This window comes from Garra rufa, chromosome 8 (assembly GCF_049309525.1).
Source record: "Garra rufa chromosome 8, GarRuf1.0, whole genome shotgun sequence".
NCBI lineage: Eukaryota > Metazoa > Chordata > Actinopteri > Cypriniformes > Cyprinidae > Garra > Garra rufa.
This window is the reverse complement of record NC_133368.1, coordinates 49,217,715-49,239,216: the sequence shown is the minus strand read 5'-3', so window position 1 is coordinate 49,239,216 and position 21,502 is coordinate 49,217,715. Positions and strand designations below refer to the sequence as shown.

Sequence of the window (21,502 nt, the reverse complement as noted above, 5' to 3'; positions counted from 1 at the left end):
TGGAGGGAATGAATTCCCTCGCTCTGTAAAGACGACATCCTTTTGGACAAGTGGTACTCGTATAATCGTGTCACTTCTTGCTCGGACGAAGCCGCCTTGCTCTGTTGGTGTTCGTTCCGTGCTCTCTCAATCATATATTGTTCTTTGGCAGGGGAACTTGTGTTTAAGTCTATAGAGTCCTTCAGACTAACTTTCTGCGTTAACCTGTCTGCGTGCAACGGACCACCATCGCCAACAACCTCTGAGTAAATGTGCTCTTCGGATTTGTTATTCAGAATCATATGCAATCTTTGATTGCTTTCTTGAAATGCATAAGACATCCTCTCCAAGTCAAAGGGACCTGAACGTTGGGAATCTCGTCCGTTGAAGTTGTTATACATCCCAACAAGATCCTCAGATTCGGTGACGCTCATCTGACGGGCTTCCGCTTGGGCGCTCAATTTCATCCCGGCGTCTTGCTCCTCAAGCTTCCCCTGCGACATTCCCATCATCACGTCCCTGTGCATTTTGTTGAAGTAGTCCGTCAACGACTTGGTCTCCATCGTTTCGGGCTCCATCTCGAAGTGGTCCGAGCGAAGATTGGAGACAGAGGCGGACTGGGAGTCGTCTAAAGACGCCCGGACCTCACACGGCACCAAACGAAACTCGGTTTCCTCTTCGGCTAGAGTTTGATAGCCTTCAGCCGTGGCTACTAACATTTTCAGAGAGTTTTCAGAGAGTTTCTGAGCTGCGGCTAGCTCTGAGCTCTCTGTCATTTCGGACGAATTTGTCTCATTCCCAGAATCAGAAGACGACTCGGGGCTAAAGGACCGAGATATTTCTACACCTGTGTGCCACAAAGAGACAAACATTTTAGCCATCACACCATACCCGTATACTTTAAAATAGTTTATTTGTACAAAACGAAGGCTATGAAATGCAACATAAATAATGAAATACATGAACAAAAATGAACCACAAATCATAATGAGATCACATTTACATTGCTAAGAAAACAAATGCACACACAATACATGGGGTTTGCATTGAAGACAATGGAATACGGAGAAACAAAACCAAAATAAAGGAATGGCTGGAAGGTTGTACAACGTCAATGAATAAACGTTACTATAGTGTAAGAACCTGAACTATTGTCCGATTGTGGATGAGACTGTTCCTCAGAGGCCGCCAAGGCCTCCAGAGCTTGTAGCGTGGAGACAACGGCGTCGTTGAACACTTCCTCGCTCCCACCGGCCACTTGCGTTGGAACCGAATCAATCAGCGACACGGGGATGTCGTTTTTAACTCCTTTTCGCTCTTGGTGGTCGTCTTCATCTGAACTATCTCTGAATCCTGGCGGCGGAGCGGCTATCGCCAAGTTTAGTGATTGCAACAGGTCGTCGCTGTCCTCCTCGTCGTCTCCTTCCGGTGGAGGCGGAAGCGAAGTAAGATCAATAATATCGTCGCTAGATTCCGAGAGCGACAAGAGAGAACTGGCCTTGTCCTTCATATCCCCCATCATCATCATCATGTCCTCCTCGCAACTAATGTCGTCGTCATCCTCTGCGTCGTCCGTAGTCTCGGCGTAGCAGATATCACGCAGCAAAGGCTCCTCGATGCCTTCCGTCGTACCAAAGATCTTGGCGTCACCGTAGACCATGTGGGCACCGTACTGGAAGCCGTCGACCTCCATTGACGCCTCCAGCGGCTTGTAGTCCTTCTGTTGTGCGTACATGTACCGGTGCTCCTCTAGCACTTCTGGGATGTCCTCCATCAGTCTTTGGTATCCCAAGTTCTGAGGGTTTACAGAGTCCAGCGGAGGATCGCCGAATATAAAGGACACCTTGGCGCTTCTGGGCGACTCTTGAGGTTTGCCTTTTGGGACACTGAAGTAGGGCTGAGGATGCATGTGGCTTGCTCTGCTCGCCCTCTCTGCTTTTTCGTCCCCGTACATGCGATGCTGCAACTGGTGCATTTCGGAGACGGTGGGGGACATGTCAAACTCTCTTCTCCCACAGATGGCGTAGTCGGGGTGGGGCTCGTCGCATGCACTGCAAGAACTGTAATTCCAGTCGATTGCCTGGTAGTTGTGCTTGACCCTTGAGTCTTGTCCTTAGACGTAAACAAGAAAAAGAAGACACCAATGTCAATATTTTTTTTTATTAAAGAATCAATGCTTAGATTCACAAAACATCTTAAAGGAGTAGTTCACTTTCGGAACAAAAATTTACAGATAATGTACTAACCCCCTTGTCATCCAAGATGTTCATGGGTTTTTTTTTCTTCACTCGTAAAGAAATTGTTTTTTGAGGAAAACATTTCAGGATTGCTCTCCATATAATGGGCTTCTATGGTGCCCCCGAGTTTGAACTACCAAAATGCAGTTTAAATGCAGCTTCAAAGGGCTCTAAATGATCCCAGCCGAGAAATTAGGGTCTTATCTAGCGAAAACGATTGGTTATTTTCTAAAAAATGAACAATTGATATACTTTTTAACCTCAAACGCTCGTCTTGCAGTTAGGGTATGTCAAAAAGCCTCCATCTCATTTTCTCCTCCAACTTTAAAATTGTCCTACTTCGCTGCAGAAGTATTGACCCAGTGTTTAAAAAGTGAATATGCAAAGGAGGAGAAAATGAGATGTGAGTTTTTCGACATACCCTAAGTACACACAGAGCTAGACAAGACCGATCGTTTGCTAGATAAGACCCTTCTTTCCTCGGCTGCGATCATTCAGCCCTTTGAAGCTGCATTTTGGAAGTTCAAACTTCCAACTTTATGGGGGCATCATAGAAGTTCATTATATGGACAGAAATCCTAAAATGTTTTCCTCAAAAAATGTCATTTATTCACGACTGAAGAAAGAAAGAGATAAACATCTTGGATGAAAAGGCGAGTACATTATCTGTAAATTTTTGTTCTGAAAGTGAACTACTCCTTTAAGGGTAAAAGTAGCTCATAACTTGCCAATGTAGGAGAAAATCTTAAAAATAACGAGTGTCAGTCCTAAATTTTTGCTCTAAGAGTAGGGGAGACTGGGGGCGGTTGCAACACTTTTTGCATTTCCTTTAGTTTCTCAGAAACTAAAGGCGGCGTATTAAGGTTACCAATACAAACCTGAAAAAAATGATTTTCTTACTTAGATTTTTTTCTTGTTTCCAGCCAAAATATCTAAAAATTCTTAAATCAAGAAGGATTTTCAAGACTAATAAAAAATATTGTCTTGTTTACCCCATTGGCAGATTATTTTACTTGTTCCAAGCAAAAACTAATTTTGACTTGTTTTTCAGAAAACAACAAAATAATTTTTACTCGTCTAGAAAACCCTTCTTGATTTAAGTATTTTTTTTTTTTAACATTTTGCCTGGAAACAAGACAAAAAAATCTAAGCTAGAAAAGCATTTTTGCAGTGTAATCTTAATTGATGTTAACTTTAATAAACTTAAGGTTTAATGTATTATGAAATGTTAGTCTAATAGAAAAAATAATAATAATAGACTAACATGACCTAACAATGAACACTAACAATGAACACTATTCTTACTAAAATAATTAGTTACAAATAAATACTGCAACAAATGTGTTTCTCTTTGCTATTTAACACATTTCTAATGCTAGTTAATGCATTAATCAACATTAATAGAACCTTATTGTAAAGTGTTACCCCTAAATTCATCATTGAAAGTTTGCTGATACCACTTTGAGCTGAGCTGACAAACACTGCCTTAAATAATCATCTATTTAAAAAAGCATCTATTTCAAGCAGACAAATTGTTGTTATATATGATTTAGTGCATGCTCATGCTCTTACCTGCAGTGTTACTGTTGTTTGCCATGTTGAAGATGGACCTCCGTGAGTCGACCAGCAGCCTGTAATAACCAGCAGTCAAACACGCCAGGTTCATAGCATCACTGGACTCCATTATAAGAGTGATAGGCTGCAGAAAGAAATATATTGCAGAAGAAATGCATAAATAATCAGTAAATACAGCAGTGAGTGATGGGAGCTTGTACAGTGTTCCCAAGACTCACTTAGCGGTGTTTATATTACAGTAACAAATGGCTATGAGCAACTTACTACCCTTAAAAATAACAGTAGCATCTGCAAAACAGTTCAATAAACAGTTACATTCATTAATATTAACAGTTTTTAGTTCATGCTTGCAAAGCAAGGTGGCAAACTTAAAGTACTGCATGTACTGACTTGTCTTTTTTATAAAATGAAGCATGCATATGTCAGCAACTATGAATTATTAATGCATATTTTCTTTAAGCATTGGATAAAAGGGAAATTGAACTACGCGTTGTTTACATCTAGAGTAATGCCTGTGGTAAAGAGCCTGTAAATTGCATTTATCAATCATTTACAAATAATCTAAATGATAATCTAGTCTGGTAGGTAATATAGTTTTAGTTCATGTTTGCAAAGCAATGTAGCAAACGTATTATACTGCATTTATATTTTCTATTGTATTTACTGCCTTTATTATTATTGTTTTATAAAATGAAACATGCAAATGTCAGAAACTGAATTATTAATCCATGTTTTCATAATAAGCATTGGATGAAAGGGACGTTGAATTGTTATGCGTTTTATATTGTGTACAATCAGTGAAATGCATGTGGTAAGGAGTCAATAAATAGTTTTAATTTATCAGTAAGTTATATTTTCTATTGCTTTTAATGACTTTTTTTTACAGATGTATTTGAATATCCATAAATATAAATTATTTATTAATGCTTTCTTTATAAACACTGGATGAAAGGCAAGCTGAATTGTTAAGTGTCTTTTATATTGTATACAACTGGTGTAATGCATGTGTTAAATAGTCAATAAATAGTTTTAATTTATCAATAATTTATATTTTCTATTGCATTTATTAACGGTTTTATAAAATAGAGCAAGTAAATATCTGAAACTATGAATTAACAATTACAATCAGTGAAATGCATGTGGTAAATATCAATAAATGGTATTACACTAACAATAATTTATGTTTATATATCTGTCACGTAATTAAGTTTTTTGTTCATGTTTGCAAAGCAATGTAGCAAACGTAATATAGATCTTTTATATTTTCAATTGCATTTACTAACTGTTTTATAAAATGAAGCATGCATGAATTGTTATGCATCTTTAATACTGTATGCAAATGTAGTAATGCATGTGGTAAATATTCAATAAATAGATGTAATTTATCAATAATTTATATTTAATATTGCATTTATAACGGTTTTATAAAATGAAGCATGCAAATGTTACTATGAATTAATAAATTATGCATCTTTAATACTGTATGCAACTGTACTAATGTATGTGGTAAATAGTCAATAAATAATTGATCAATTATTTATATTTTATATTGCATTTATTAACTGTTTTACAAAATAGAGCATGTAAATATCTGTAACTATGAACTAATAATTACAATCAGTGAAATGCATGTGGTAAATTGTCAATAAATGGTATTATATTATCAATAATTTATTAATAATCAAAATAATCTGTCATGTAATGCAGTTTTTGTTCATGTTTGCAAAGCAATGTAGCAAACGTAAAATAGATCTTTTATATTTCCTATTGCATTTATTAACCATTTCATAAAACGAAGCATGCAAATGCAACTATGCATTAATGAATTGTTGTGTCTTTAATACTGTATACAACTGTAGTAATGCACGTGGTAAATAGTCAACAAATAGATTTAAATTTATCAATAACTTATATTTTCTATTGCATTTATTAACTGTTTTATAAAATGAAGCATGCAAATGTAACTATGAATTAATAAACTGTTATGCATCTTTAATATTGTATGCAACTGTAGTAATGCATGTGGTAAATAGTCAATAAATAGTTTTAATTGATCAATTTAACAATACTAATAGTCAAAATAATCCGCCATGCAATATTGCTTTTAGTTCACACATGCAATGTATCAAACTTAACATATTGCATATTGCATTTCTGTTTTCTAAAGTGATGCATGTAATTCTATATATGAATTATTTAGACATGGCTTCATCATCACAACTGGATGAAAGGGACGTGGACTAAAAATGTATGAATGTCATTGCATTAGATGGAAAAACATTAAATCAAGTGTTTTCTGCAAACAAACGATGTTTTTATCCATTGCACCTTAACATCCAGGACGTGGAGCTCCACTCGCACGTTTCTTTCATCCTCGGTGAACATTTCGATTCGGTTGACGTGGCTGAAGTCGGCCAGCAGAGCCACCAGGTTGGTTTTGGTGTTGATGACGTGACTGATGCCGTAACGTGGCCCCACCAGCAGCGTCACCTCCGTGTGTTTCTCTCCTTGCTGTCAGATCACAAATACAACTGTGTGAAAACAGCTGCTTAAAATGTACTCTAAGAATGAACAATACATTTATTAATCGTTGTTAATGTTAATTAATAAAAATATTGTTCATTGTTTGTTTTTGTTCACAGTGCATTAACTAATGTTAACAAACAACTTTAGTAAATGCTGAAATTAACAGTAACTAAGATTAATAAATGCTGCAGAAGTATTGTTCATTCTTAGATCATGTTAACTAATGAACCTTATTGTAAAGTGCTACCGTAAAGGTAAAATCTATCATTAACTTCTTCAGTTACAAATAGCTAATTTTTTTTTTAAAGAAAATAAAAACAAAAAATAAAGTTCTCTTTACTAAAAGGAAATAACAGCAAAACTAAAAACTAAAACAAATGAATAATAAAATATTTATTTTTTTACAGAAATCTGAAAATATTGTTAGAAAAAAATACAAATACAGTGGGAGGAAAAAATTTTAAATTTTGATTTGTTTATAAGTTAAATTATATTTGCTAAACAGAAATAACTGCACAACTAAAATAAATACATATAAAAAAATCTTGATTCACATGTTTTCATACTAGCATGTGAAGTTTTTTGTTTTGTTTTTTTAACAAAAAATAAATAAATCTATCATCTATCATTTTCAACAATAAATATTTTTCCTTGATCTGTCAACTTTTTAGTTAAACATGACAAATAGCAAACATTTTTGCAAATAAAAACAGAAATCAAGTTCTCTTTTCAAAAAGGAAATAACAGCAAAATAAATAGATAAATAAATCAATTTTGATTAGTTTAAGTTAAATTATATTTACTAAACAGAAATAACATCAAAACTAAATAAATAAAAAGAAATCGCAACTTCGCATGCTAGTATGAAAACTGCGAATCACTGATTTGTTTTGCTGATGTTTTTAACAAAAAATTAAATAATTTGAAATAGTTTTCTTTATAAAACAGAAATAACAGATAAATGTTTTAATGTTTTAAATATTTTAAAAATAATATAGTTTACATGCTAGAAATATAAAGTAAATGACTATATATATATATATATATATATATATGCTAGAACATAAATACATAGTGAGAATCATTAGAATCACCAAGAAAATCATTAGAAATCAGATCCTCTTGATAAAAATAACAGCAAAAATAATACTTCACATACTAAAAAATTAAAGATTTGTAAATATATTTAAAAAATATATAGAAATCAAATTCTTTACAACACAGAGATAAAAGCAAGACTTACTATATTATATTTTCTAGCATGTGAAATATGATTGTGAATGATTGATTTATAATTTTATAATTAGTTGAATAATTTAATAATTACATATATAGTTCTCTTTACAAAACAGAAAAAAACAGCAAAACTAAAATAAAATGGAAACCACAACCATATTCTCCAGATGTAAGATAATCAAAATAGTGAAACCTCATTGATTGATTTTTTTCATAATTTTATAATTATTTTAAACAGGAAAATAATTAGAAATCAATTTCTCCTTAGAGAAAAAAAAACATTGATTTGTTTGTCATTTATAATTATTTTTAACAAATAATAAAATATAAATCTCATTCTTTACAAAACAGAAATAACACCAAGACTTAATATATTTTACATGCTAGAAAATAAAAACAGTGTGAATCACTATTGATTTGTAATGTTATAATCAGTTTTAACACAAAAATAAAATAATTAGATATAAAGTTATCTTTACAAAACAAAAAAAAACTAAAACTTAAAAAAAATCTAAATAAAATTACAATCATATACTTCACATGCAAGAAAATCAAAAAAAGAGTGATGCATTATTAATTTGTTCATAATTGTATAATTATTTTAACAAATAATTAGAAATCAGTTTATCTTTACAAAACAGAAATAAAAGCAAGACTTAATATATTTTACATGCTAGAAAATAAAAACAGTGTGAATCTTGTTAGTTTTAACAAGAAAATAAAATCATTAGATATAAAAGTTCTCTTTACAAAACAAAAAAACAAAAAGAAAAGAAAATGTAAAAAAAATGTAAGAAAATTAAACTAGAGTAAATAATTATTGTTTTTAACAAGAAATAATTCGAAATCAGTTTCTCTTTATTTCAACATGCTAGAAAATAAAAATATTTGAATTACTATTGATTTATAATTTTATTATTTTTAACAAGAAAATAATCAGAAATCAATTTTGCTTTACAAAAAAAAAAAAAAAAAATAGAAATAGAAATAATAATAAAATCATATACTTAACATGTTAGGAAATTTAAAGTTTATTGAAGTGAATCTGCTTAAAGATGTTTAAACCTTTCTGAAATACACCTAAACCTTTAAAGCAGTTGATCTGGATTGAAAGGCCTCAGTTGCTGACCTGGTGACAGCTCCTAATGACAGCTCTGTGAATGCGTATCTCTGCACTTACGACCAGCGTGGACTTGAACACTTGTCCTCCGTACAGCCTGAGATCACTCAGATATTTCAGGTAGTGGACCTTCGCCTGCAAAGCTGTGAGCTACAACACAGAGCACAAATCCCAGCAGAATTAAGGAACGGAAAGTAGACATCACATAAACAGAGCACTCTTACTTCTTCTTTTTCAATACGTACCTCTGGGAAAAACATACAAGTTGAACTAGGTTTATTTGCAAAGACAGGCCATGATAAAAATCAATTTGTGTTTACAAAACTGAAATAACAGCAGAACTAAAACATTCCTTACATGCTAGAACATGAAAATAGTGTGAAGCATTGATTTGTTTATAATTTCATATTTTTAACAAAAATAAAACTAAAAGTCCAGAATAACAAAACCGAAATAACAGATAAAAAATGACCAAAAAAATATACCTATCATGAAAAAAAAACAAAGTGAATGATTATTTATTTGTTTATAATGTTAAACTAAACAACAACAAAAATCATATTCTTCACATGTTGAATTTATACTAATTTCTAATTTTATTTTATAAATAATTTTATAATTACTATTTTATAGTTATAATTGCATGGAAATACTGCACTTTATATTGTGAGATGATATCTTGCAATTCTGACTTTATATCCCGTAATTGTGACTTTATATCCAGTAATTCTGACTTTGCATCCCGTAGTTCCGACTTAATATTTTGCAGTTCCGACTTTATATCCTGCAATTCTGACTTTGTATTTCTGACTTAATATTTTGCAGTTCCAACTTTATATGCCGCAATTCTGACTTTATATCTCACAATTATGAGATCTCGCATTTCCGACTTTATATCCCGCAATTCCGACTTTATATGCTACAATTCCGACTTTATATCCCACAGTCCCGACTTTATATCCCGCAATTGTGACTTTATATCCCACAATTGTGACTTTATATCCCGCAATTCTGACTTTATATCCCGCAGTTCTCACTTTATATCCCGCAATTCCAATTTTGTATCCCACAATTCCGACTTTATATCACGCAATTGTGAGTTTATATCACGCAGTTCTGACTTTATATATCCCGCAATTCCGACTTTATATGCTACAATTCCGACTTTATATCCCACAGTCCCGACTTTATATCCCACAATTGTGACTTTATATCCCGCAATTCTGACTTTATATCTCACAATTATGAGATCTCGCATTTCCGACTTTATATCCCGCAATTCCGACTTTATATGCTACAATTCCGACTTTATATCCCACAGTCCCGACTTTATATCCCGCAATTGTGACTTTATATCCCACAATTGTGACTTTATATCCCGCAATTCTGACTTTATATCCCGCAGTTCTCACTTTATATCCCGCAATTCCAATTTTGTATCCCACAATTCCGACTTTATATCACGCAATTGTGAGTTTATATCCCGCAGTTCTGACTTTATATCCCGCAATTGTGACTTTATATCCCGCAATTCCGACTTTTTATATCCCTCAATTGTGACTTTATTTCCCGCAGTTCTGACTTTAAATCCTGCAATTGTGACTTTATCCCGCAATTCCAATTTTGTATCCCACAATTCCCGACTTTATATCCCGCAATTGTGACTTTATATCCCGCAATTCCAATTTTGTATACCGCAATTCCAATTTTGTATTCCACAATTCCAACTTTATATCCCGCAATTCCAATTTTATATCCCGCAATTGTGACTTTATATCCCGCAATTCCAACTTTATATACCGCAATTCCAATTTTGTATTCCACAATTCCAACTTTATATCCCGCAATTCCAATTTTATATCCCGCAATTGTGACTTTATATCCCGCAAATCCAATTTTGTATTCCACAATTCCAACTTTATATCCCGCAATTCCGACTTTATATCCTGCAATTCCAACTTCATATCCCACAAATCCGACTTTATATCCCGCAATTCCAATTTTGTATCCCACAATTCCAACTTTATATCCCGCAATTGTGACTTTATATCCCGCAATTCCAATTTTGTATTCCACAATTCATACTTTACATCCCGCAATTCCGACTTTATATACAGCAATTGTGACTTTATATCCCGCAATTGTGACTTTATATCCCGCAATTCTGATTTAATTTCTCGCAATTCCAATTTTGTATTCCACAATTCCGACTTTATATGCTACAATTCCGACTTTATATCCCACAATTCCGACTTTTTATATCCCGCAATTGTGACTTTATTTCCCGCAATTGTAATTTTATATCCCGCAAATTGTGACTTTATATCCTGCAATTCCGACTTTATATCCCGCAATTCCAACTTTATATCCCGCAATTGTGACTTTATATCCTGCAATTCCAATTTTGTATCCCACAATTCCGACTTTATATCCCGCAATTGTGACTTTATATCCCGCAATTCCAACTTTATATCCCGCAATTCCGACTATATATCCCGCAATTGTGACTTTATATCCCACAGTTGTGACTTTATATCCCTTAATTCTGACTTTATATTCCGCAATTGTGACTTTATATCCCGCAATTCCAACTTTATATCCCGCAATTCCGACTTAATATCCCGCAATTGTGACTTTATATCCCACAGTTGTGACTTTATATCCTTTAATTCTGACTTTATATCCCGCAGTTCTGACTTTATATCCCGCAATTCCAATTTTGTATCCCACAATTCCGACTTTATATCCCGCAATTGTGAGTTTATATCCCTCAGTTCTGACTTTATATCCCGCAATTCCAATTTTGTATTCCACAATTCTGACTTTATATCCCGCAATTGTGACTTTATATCCCGCAATTGTGACTTTATATCCAACAGTTGTGACTTTATATCCCGCAATTCTGACTTTATATCCCGCAGTTCTGACTTAATATTCTGCTATTCCAATTTTGTATCCCACAATTCCGACTTTATATCCCGCAATTGTGAGTATATATACCACAGTTGTGACTTTATATCCCACAATTCTGACTTTATATCCCGCAATTCCAACTTTATATCCCGCAATTGTGACTTTATATCCCGCAATTGTGACTTAATGTCCCGCAATTCCGACTTAATGTCCCGCAATTGTGACTTCATATCCCGCAATTCCGACTTTATATCCCCCAATTCCAATTTTGTATCCCACAATTCCAACTTTAGATCCTGCAATTCCGACTTTATATCCCGCAAATTCCAACTTTATATCCTGCAATTGTAAGTTTATATCTCACAATTAAGAAAAAAAATGATCGCGAGTAAAGTCAGAATGTATGATAAAATTGTGATTTTATGTTTTTTAATTTAGTGGCAGAAACGACTAATACTGTAGCTGTTTAATATAACGCTTTATTTAAACATATGTATATATACACACACACAAGTCAGTTTTAGCTTGTGAATTTTCTCTGGTACTGCTATTGTGAAAATCCTAATCTGTATTATATTATGCATTCTACACTTCTACATCTACACTTTCAAAGGCAGCTGAAAAGATCGATTTTAATTCCACTTTTCATATGTACATCAAGCTGTGAAATTTTCTTCACCTTTTTGCCAGGAGGCACCAGGTTCTGGTTGGTTTTCAGGATGTGTGTGAGAGCTTTCTTGATGTTCTTCTCTTTCATGCTGGACAGAACCGCTGGAGGTAGAAACTGCGCCAGACCCCACTCCTTTCTGTAAAGACACAACGGGAAATTCAAACCTTCTTCGCAACAGTCAAACGCCTTTCATCTCTTCTTCTCATTTGAAGGAACCAGCACTCAAAACTTTTAACTCGCCCTCATGATGATCAAACCCGTATCATTTTCTTTCTTTGGTGAAACACAAATGGAAAAGGTTAGGAAGAATATTTGAGCTACTGCTGTTCATACATAAAAAATGCATTCCATTAATCTTTGTTTTGCAACTTCAAAAACATTAAATAAATACTATCAGTATTTATGCACTTAAGATTTTCACATCTAATTCAGTGTTACTTCTCTTTTTTATTTTTTGTGAAATTGACTAGCAGTTTAAGAGTGAACTTTTTTCCAGTGTACAGTAAAACCATTTTTATTTTATTGCAGCACATATACACGTGCTACTTAAGACTGGTTTTATCTTTAATTTGTCAGCTTCTTTAGTTAAAAATGACACATAGCAAGCATTAACAATAAAAATAAAACTAGAAAAAAAAAAATGAATTTTTAGATGTTTATAAGTTAAATTCTCTTAAAAAAAAATGTAACTGCATTCGGGTTTGGAACAACATGTGTGCAAGAAAAAACATTTTTATTTTGTCTGTTCGTTTAATGATTGTGTGCATAGACATTAAACACTCACTCGATGTATTTAAGCGAGACTTTCTGTGTCTGTTTGGTGCTGAGAGTCAGGATGTACATCTGAAGAGCAGCCAGGCGAAGTGCCGTGTCGTATTTGAGCTCAGAGCCAAAGCGCTCCTGCACCACGTCCTTACAGCTCTGCATCCAGACGAGCAGAAGAACACAATTAATACAGAGTGTGCTTTAGTAGACATAACCTTTCTCTCAGATATTTGCTTTGTTTGACATTCTGAAAAGGAATAGTTCATTCAAAAATGAAAATTTGCTGAAAAATGACTCATTCTTAGGGCATCCAAGATGTAGATGAGTTTGTTTCCTCATCAGATTTGGAGAAATGCAGTATTGCATCACTTGCTCACCATTGGATGTGAATGGGTGCCGTCAGAATTAAAGTCCAAACAGCTGATAAAAACAAGAAACAAATGCATCAAGATGTTTTTTTTAACTAAAATACAAGTCCTTAATTCATAATAATGAATCATCAAAATCCAGCCACATATTTGTTTAGAGCTGTTTTGGCTTGTAAACAGTATTTAATCTGCAGATTTCTCTCCTGATTCAGACCAGACCACTTTTTCACTGGAGGAAGCTTTATTATGATGGATTTGTTTCTAAAATACGCAGCTTTTGTCTTCTCAAGATGTTAACTGATGGACTGGAGTGGTGTGGATTACTCTCATTCTGACGGCACCCATTCACTCCAGAGGATCCATTGGTGAGCAAGTCATGGAATGACATTTCTAGTTGATGAAGAAACAAACGCATCTACATTTTGGATGGCCTGAGGCTGAACACAAATTCTCAGGATACAATAATATTATGATATGAAGTCCATGATACAATGTTTATTGCAATATTTAATAAAAAGAAGACAAATGAAGAAATGCAAAGAATTTAAATGTATTTTAATACATTTTAAAGTTAAATTATTCCATCTAATGCACTTTGCGAGTTTAAAATAAGAGCTCCAAACCATGTTCTTAATTAAAAAAACTTAAGTCGGAAAAAAGTTAGTGAATTGTTTCTAGCATGATTAGCAAGTTGCTAGCATTCTGCTAGCACGTTTTTAGCATGATTAGCAGGTTGCTAACATGTTGCTGGCATGCTTTTAACAAATAGCATGTTGCTAACATGACTAGTAAGTTATTAGCAAGTTGCTAACATGTTTCTAGCATGATTATCAAGTTGCTAACATGTTGTTAGCCTGTTTTTAGCATGTTGCTAACATGTTTTTAACACGATTAACACGTTTTTAGCATGATTAGCAGGTCGCTAACATGGTGCTAGCATGTTTAAACACGATTAATAAGTTGCTAACATATTGCTATCATGTTTTAACATTATTAAGTGGCATGATTAACATGTTTCTAACATGTTTCTTACATGTTTCTAACATGATTAACAGATTGTTAAAATGTTGCTAGCATGTTTTTAACATGATTAGCAAGTTGCTAACATGTTTTTACCATGATTAACAAGATGGTAGCATGTTGCTAACATGATTAACACGTTTCTAACACGTTTCTAGCATGATTAACAAGTTACTAACATGATGCTAGCATGTTTAACATGTTTTAACATGATTAGCAGGTTGCTAACATGTTGCTAACATGTTTTAGCATGATTAGCAAGTTGCTAACATGTTTTAAAGCTTAAGTCTTGAATGTTTTGAAGGCAATACAATTGTCAGACAGATAACATGTTTTTAACATGATTAACAAGTTGCTAGCATGTTTTTGACATGATTAGCATTTTGCTAACATGTTTCTAGCATGTTTTTAACATGATTAACAGGTCGCTAACATGTTTTTAGCACGTTTTTAACATTATCACGTTGCTAACATGTTTTTTAGCTTGATTATAATGTTTTTGACATGATTAGAATGTTGATAACATGTTTTAACAGGATTAACAAGACGTTAACATGTTGCTAACATGTTTTTAACATGATTAACAGGTTGCTAACATGTTTTTAGCACGTTTTTAACATTATCACGTTGCTAACATGCTTTTAGCTTGATTATTATGTTTTTGACATGATTAGAATGTTGCTAACATGTTTCTAGCATGTTTCTGACATGGTTAGCAGGTCAATAACATGTTGCTAACATGTTTCTAGCATGTTTTTGACATGATTGGCAAGTTGCTAACATGTTGCTAGCATGTTTTTAGCATGATTAGCACGTTTTACCATGATTAACAAGTTGTTAACGTGTTGCTAGCATGTTTTAACATGATTTAAATGTTGCTAGCATGTTTTTAGCATGATTAGCACATTGTATCATTATTAGCAAGTTGCTAACATGTTACTAGCATGTTTTTAACACGATTAAAATGTTGCTAGCATGTTTTTAGCATGATTAGCACATTTTATAATTATTAGCAAATTGCTAACATGTTACTAGCATGTTTTTAACATAAGCACATTTTACCATTATTAGCAAGTTGCTAACATGTTGCTAGCATGTTTTTAGCATGATTAGCACATTTTATCATTATTAGCAAGTTGCTAACATGTTACTAGCATGTTTTTAACATGATTAAAAGGTCGCTAGTTGATAACATGTTGCTAGCATGTTTTAACAGGATTAACAAGACACTAAAATGTTTCAAGCATGATTATCAAGTAGCTAACATGTTTTTAACATGAGTAACATTGCTTAACACTAACAATAAACATTGTATAAAGAAACTCAAGAATGAATGTGAAATGTAAACCTGATAAACAAACAAAGTGATATTATATAAACTCATTATTGGTTTCTGAGATATATATCTATAGTGAGCTGAACATCACAGAGGTGTTACCTGGACATAGAGGTAATCGAACGCAACAGCGTCTCTCCTCAGAAGATCCACCGGATCTTTTGGAAGGAAACTGATGCGGAAAAAGCATTTCATCTTATGCGAGCCCGGCCTTTGTGTCACCTAAAAAACAAGAAATCATTTTCATATTTCTCTGTGCTCATCATATTTTATTCAGCATCATTTCTTTTTCAGTAGCATCTCAGGAACATCATTCAGCCACACAACAGACCTGCATTAGCATCTCCTGCTCGTGCAGAAGCATTAGCTTTGTTGCGGATCCTTCCATCTTGTGCTCCAGCATCAGAGAGAAGTGCTCAATGCTTTTAATAGACAGCTTCTCTTGCAGCGTCAGAATAACATCCTTTCAAACAGAACAACAGCTCTGTTATTCTCCTTCAACACCAGCAACACGTGACACTGTGCTAACCTCATTACAAATGTTTCAATAACTACGACTATCAGTCATTTATGAGTCTAAATTACATTCACACCAGTGTTTATGAAGCCAAACTAATTAGAATATAAAAATATCAATTTTATTAATAATAAAAACAACTACAATGACAGTAATAGCCATATATTGTAAAACAATTGCACTGCAAAATAAACTAGAAAAAGTTTGTCAAGACAAACTTTAAGTTTGATGGTTTTCAGTCTGAAATAGTTTGGAGTAGAAAGTAGCTTTAAAGCTTAAGTCTTGAATGTTTTGAAGGCAATACAGTCTATCAGATAGATAGAATGATTAACATGTTGCTAGCATGTTTTAAAATCATTAGCAAGGTGCTAACATGCTGTTAGCTTTATTAACAAGTTTTTAACATGATGTTAGCATGTTTCTAACATGAAAAGCAAGTTGCTAGCATGCTTTTAGCATTAGTAACATGTTGCTAGCATGCTAGCATGTTTTTAGCACACTTAACATGTTTTTAACATAATTAACAAGTTGCTAACATGTCTTTGGTATAATTAGCATGTTATTAACATGTTTCTAACATGATTATCAAGTTACTAACATGTGTTTAACATGTTTAACAGGTCACCAACATGTTGCTAGCCCTTTTTTTGCACGATTTGCATGTTTTCAGCATGATTAGCAAGTTGCTAAAATGCTGCTAGCATGTTTTTAACAATATTAGCAAGATGGTAGCATGTTGCTAGAATGTTACTAGCATGATTCTAGTTACTAGGATAAGCTACCGATAGATAATCATGTTAAAAACATGATCAACAAGTTGCTAGCATGTCTTTGGCATGATTAGCATGTTGCTAGCATGTTTCTAACATGATTAGCAAGTTACTAGCATGATTCTAGTTGCTAGGCTAAGCTACTGATAGAGTGAACCGGTTTTTAACATGATTAACAAGTTGCTAGCATGTATTTGACATGATTAGCATGTTGCTAACATGTTTCTAGCATGATATCAAGTTGATATGTTGCTAGCATGTTTTTGCATGATTAGCAGGTCGTGAACATGTTGCTAGCATGTTTTTAACATAACCTGTTTTTAGCATGATTAGAAAGTTGATAACATGTTTTAACATGTTTAGCAACATGCTAGCATGATTACCAAGTTACTGGCATGTTTCGGACATGATTAGCAAGTTACTGGCATGTTTCTGACATGATTAGCAAGTTACTGGCATGATTTAGTTGCTAAGCTAGCTATAGATAGAGCGAACCAGTTTTCATATCAAGTTGCCATCATGTTGCTAGCATGTTTTAACACGATTAACAGCTCGCTGACATGTTGCTAAAATGTTTTAACATGATTAGCAACATGTTAGCATGATTAGCAAGTTACTAGCATGTTTCTAGCATGATTAAAAAGCTACTAGCAGGATTTTAGTTGCTAAGCTAGTGATAGAGCAAACCTGTTTTTAACATTAACAAGCTGATTAGCATGTTGCTAACATGCTAGCATGATATCAAATTGATATGTTGCTAGCATGTTTTTGCATGATTAACAGGTCGCAAACATGTTGCTAGCATGTTTTAGCATAATTAGCATGTTTTTAACATGATTAGCAAGTTACTAGCATGTTTCTAACATGATTAGCAAGTTACTAGCATGATTCTAGTTGCTAGGCTAAGCTAGTGATCGAGTGAACCGGTTTTTAACATGATTAACAAGTTGCTAGCATGTATTTGGCATGATTAGCATGTTGCTAACATGTTTCTAACATGATATCAAGTTGATATGTTGCTAGCATGTTTTGCATGATTAGCAGGTCATAAACATGTTGCTAGCATGTTTTAACATGTTTCTAACATGATTAGCAAGTTTTTAACAAGATTAACAAGTTGCTAACATGTTTCTAGCATGTTTTAACATAAATAAATAGATCTATCTTTTATTCTTTCTTTTTTTTTGAAAGAACATTTTTGTTCACCAAGGATGTGTTAAAGTAATAAAAAGTGATAGCATGGATTTACATTGTTAGAAAAGATTTATATTTAAAAAAAATGCTGTTCTTTTTAACTTGTCATTCGCCAAAGCATCCTTAAAATATTTGTCAGCACAACTATTTCCAACATTGATGATTCTAATATAACAAATCAGAATATTAGAATTATTTCTGAAGGATCATGGGAGACTGGAGTAACAGCTGATGAAAATTCTACTTTGCATCACAGATATAAATTATTTATATTTTTCTGTTTATTAAAGTTTTTACTCTACATTTGTGCAGTTTTCAGTGGGTTAGTGCTATTTTTTAAATATATATAAATTAATAAATACATATTTTTTTAAATGGGTTTTTATACAAAAACTGCTTTTTTTTATGTAAAATTCACTTTATAAAAGACCCACATTTCTAACTTTAATTCATGGGGATAACATGGATAATTTCCCATGGTTTAGTGTAAGATTTTTGCCCGTCTTTTGGAAAATCGAGTTTTACCAGTAGGTGGCTGCAGAGCTCCACTATTTGCTATTTGCTATTTGACCACCTGAAATATATTTTTTCAGTTGAATTCATATCTACAGTACAGACCTGAATGAGAAGGTGTGTCCAAACTTTTGGTCTGTACTGTATTTTACAGTATATGAAAATAAAAACCATTATTTTATATTGTTAAAATGTTTTGCATTATTAAAATTTTAATCAAATAAATGCATCCTTGATGAGCAGAAGAGAGTTTAAATAATAATTTATATCAACGATTTGTAAATATGTTTGCAATGTTGAAATACCTTAATAGAGGTGTTGCAGTCAAACTTAAAGGACTTTGTTTGTCCGTTCTCCAGATACACCTTCAAGACATTTGGCATGAACAGCAGAGAATTATCCTTCACAGACTCCTGCGGACGAAAACACTTTCATGTTTCAAACATCTCCTGAATAATACACCGCTAAAGTGGCTTTTATCCGCTCGCTGATCTGTCAGTGATTCACATCCCTGTGATGATATCAGCACAAAACACATGCGGATGCATCGCTGGATCATTAACCTCTTGTTGTGCCTCTAATTAAAGCATACAGTATGAAAGAACATCCTATTTATGTAATGTGCTTCTTCATAATCTTTCATCACAATGGAATAATTTGCTCCAGAGATAAAATGACGACATCAATCCTCTTATTCTAAATCACATGACTTCATTCTGATGCATAACGTCCGCTTTTCACAATCCAATCAAATCTCAGATGATTATAATCAAAAGCCTAAAGTGTTTCTCTCTGAAATATCCGGTTTTTGTCAGATTATGAAAGCAAAATTGCTTTGCGAATCACAAAAGCAATGAAAGCTGGTGATATGACATGCTTTTTAAGCAAAACGTGTCATTTTTCACTTACAGGTACTTGTCCGTTAATAATGACTTCTTCAGCAAAGCGCACTTTGACCGGATTGGATTTCAACTTGGCCTTTTTAGCTGCACTGATGAAGGCAGATTTGGGCGACTGGATGGGAATAACGGAGGAACAAAAGAGGAAAAATTAGGCAGAAGATAATGACTTGATCACATTGATATTCACTGAGAGCTGAGCCAGAAACTAATAAGCAGATCCAGATGGAATCCGCAGCAGGGTTATTAGCGTCATCGAAAACTAAAACCATGGAAAAAAAATATATGAAATAAATGTTAACTGAAATATTACATTTAAAAAGTTAAACTAGACAAAAATGAGAAATAATGCCTTTGCAACTAGATGAAATAAGTGCTAAAATTATTAAACCTAATAAATGGAAAAAGTGAATAAAACTATATTAATATTAAAAATAACTAATATAAATGACAAAAACACACAACAAAACAAAACAAAAAATGTGCCTTGGCAGCTAGCTGAAAAATAATAAGTTTAAGTATTAACAATTTAAACTAATAAAAAAAAAATCAATGAAAAGTAAATAAACATTAAAAAAAAATTATACAAATATATAAATTAATTAAAATTAAAAATTAGAAAAACACAACAAAACTCAATGAAAACGGTGGCTTGGCAAGTAGCTGAAACAAAATAAGTTTAAGTATATATATAATTGAATTAAAAATAAAAATAAAATAAAAATGACAAAAAAAAAAGACACAAAACTCAGTGAAAATGGTGGCTTTGCAACTAGCTGAAACAAAATAAGTTTAGGTATATATATGCATATATATAAAAATGAATTAAAATAAAATTTAAATAAAAAAAAATAAATTAAAATAAAATAAAAAGGACAAAAAAAGGACACAAAACTCAATGAAAATGGTGGCTTTGCAACTCGCTGAAACAAAATAAGTTTAGGTATATATATGCATATATATAAAAATGAATTAAAAAAAAAAAAAAAAAATAAATTAAAATAAAATAAAAAGGACACAAAACTCAATGAAAATGGTGGCTTTGCAACTAGCTGAAACAAAATAAGTTTAGGTATATATATGCATATATATAAAAATGAATTAAAATAAAATAAAAATAAATTAAAATAAATTAAAATAAAATAAAAATGACAAAAAAAAAAAAAAGACAACTCTCAATGAAAATGGTGGCTTTGCAACTAGCTGAAACAAAATAAGTTTAAGTATATATATAAATGAATTAAAATAAAATAAAAATGACAAAAAAATGACACAAAACTCAATGAAAATGGTGGCTTGGCAAGTAGCTGAAACAAAATAAGTTTAAGTATATATATAAATGAATTAAAATAAAATAAAAATGACAAAAAAATGACACAAAACTCAGTGAAAATGGTGGCTTTGCAACTAGCTGAAACAAAATAAGTTTAGGTATATATATGCATATATATAAAAATGAATTAAAATAAAATAAATAAATAAATAAATTAAAATAAAATAAAAAGGACAAAAAAAAGGACACAAAACTCAATGAAAATGGTGGCTTGGCAACTAGCTGAAACAAAATAAGTTTAAGTACTAAAATTATTATAACTAATAAATAAAAAATAAAAACTATAAATATAACAGAAAATATTAAAATAAAACAATTTAACAAATTAAACAAACTACGATATAGAAACTAAAATAACACTTACCTGTGGACTTTTTAATTAACAAAATTTGTGAAAAATCATTTTTTTCTTTTTCCATTTTTTCTCCTCAAATTGTGCAGCTCTAATAGAAAATCATATTCGAAAAATCCCACAAAATTACCATATATGAATTAAAATGAATTACCATTCTTTTTCCCCATTTTTATATA

At 32.4% G+C, this 21,502-nt stretch overlaps 1 protein-coding gene across 1 annotated transcript in view; it reads right to left on the bottom strand.

The window, feature by feature from the left end:
- Nucleotides 1-909: 909 nt before the first annotated feature.
- Nucleotides 910-21,502, bottom strand: part of frmpd4 (FERM and PDZ domain containing 4) — a 79,163-nt gene continuing 58,570 nt past the window's right edge. Inside the window, exons 5-14 of the mRNA XM_073845157.1 lie at nt 19,649-19,753; nt 19,045-19,152; nt 16,077-16,208; nt 15,848-15,967; nt 13,041-13,177; nt 12,266-12,392; nt 8,734-8,823; nt 6,120-6,302; nt 3,789-3,915; nt 910-2,091 (exon numbers count right to left, since the gene is read on the bottom strand). Of these exons, the coding sequence (XP_073701258.1) occupies nt 1,091-2,091; nt 3,789-3,915; nt 6,120-6,302; nt 8,734-8,823; nt 12,266-12,392; nt 13,041-13,177; nt 15,848-15,967; nt 16,077-16,208; nt 19,045-19,152; nt 19,649-19,753 (2,130 nt within the window). The 3' untranslated portion in view covers nt 910-1,090. The remainder of the gene's footprint in view (nt 2,092-3,788; nt 3,916-6,119; nt 6,303-8,733; nt 8,824-12,265; nt 12,393-13,040; nt 13,178-15,847; nt 15,968-16,076; nt 16,209-19,044; nt 19,153-19,648; nt 19,754-21,502) is intronic.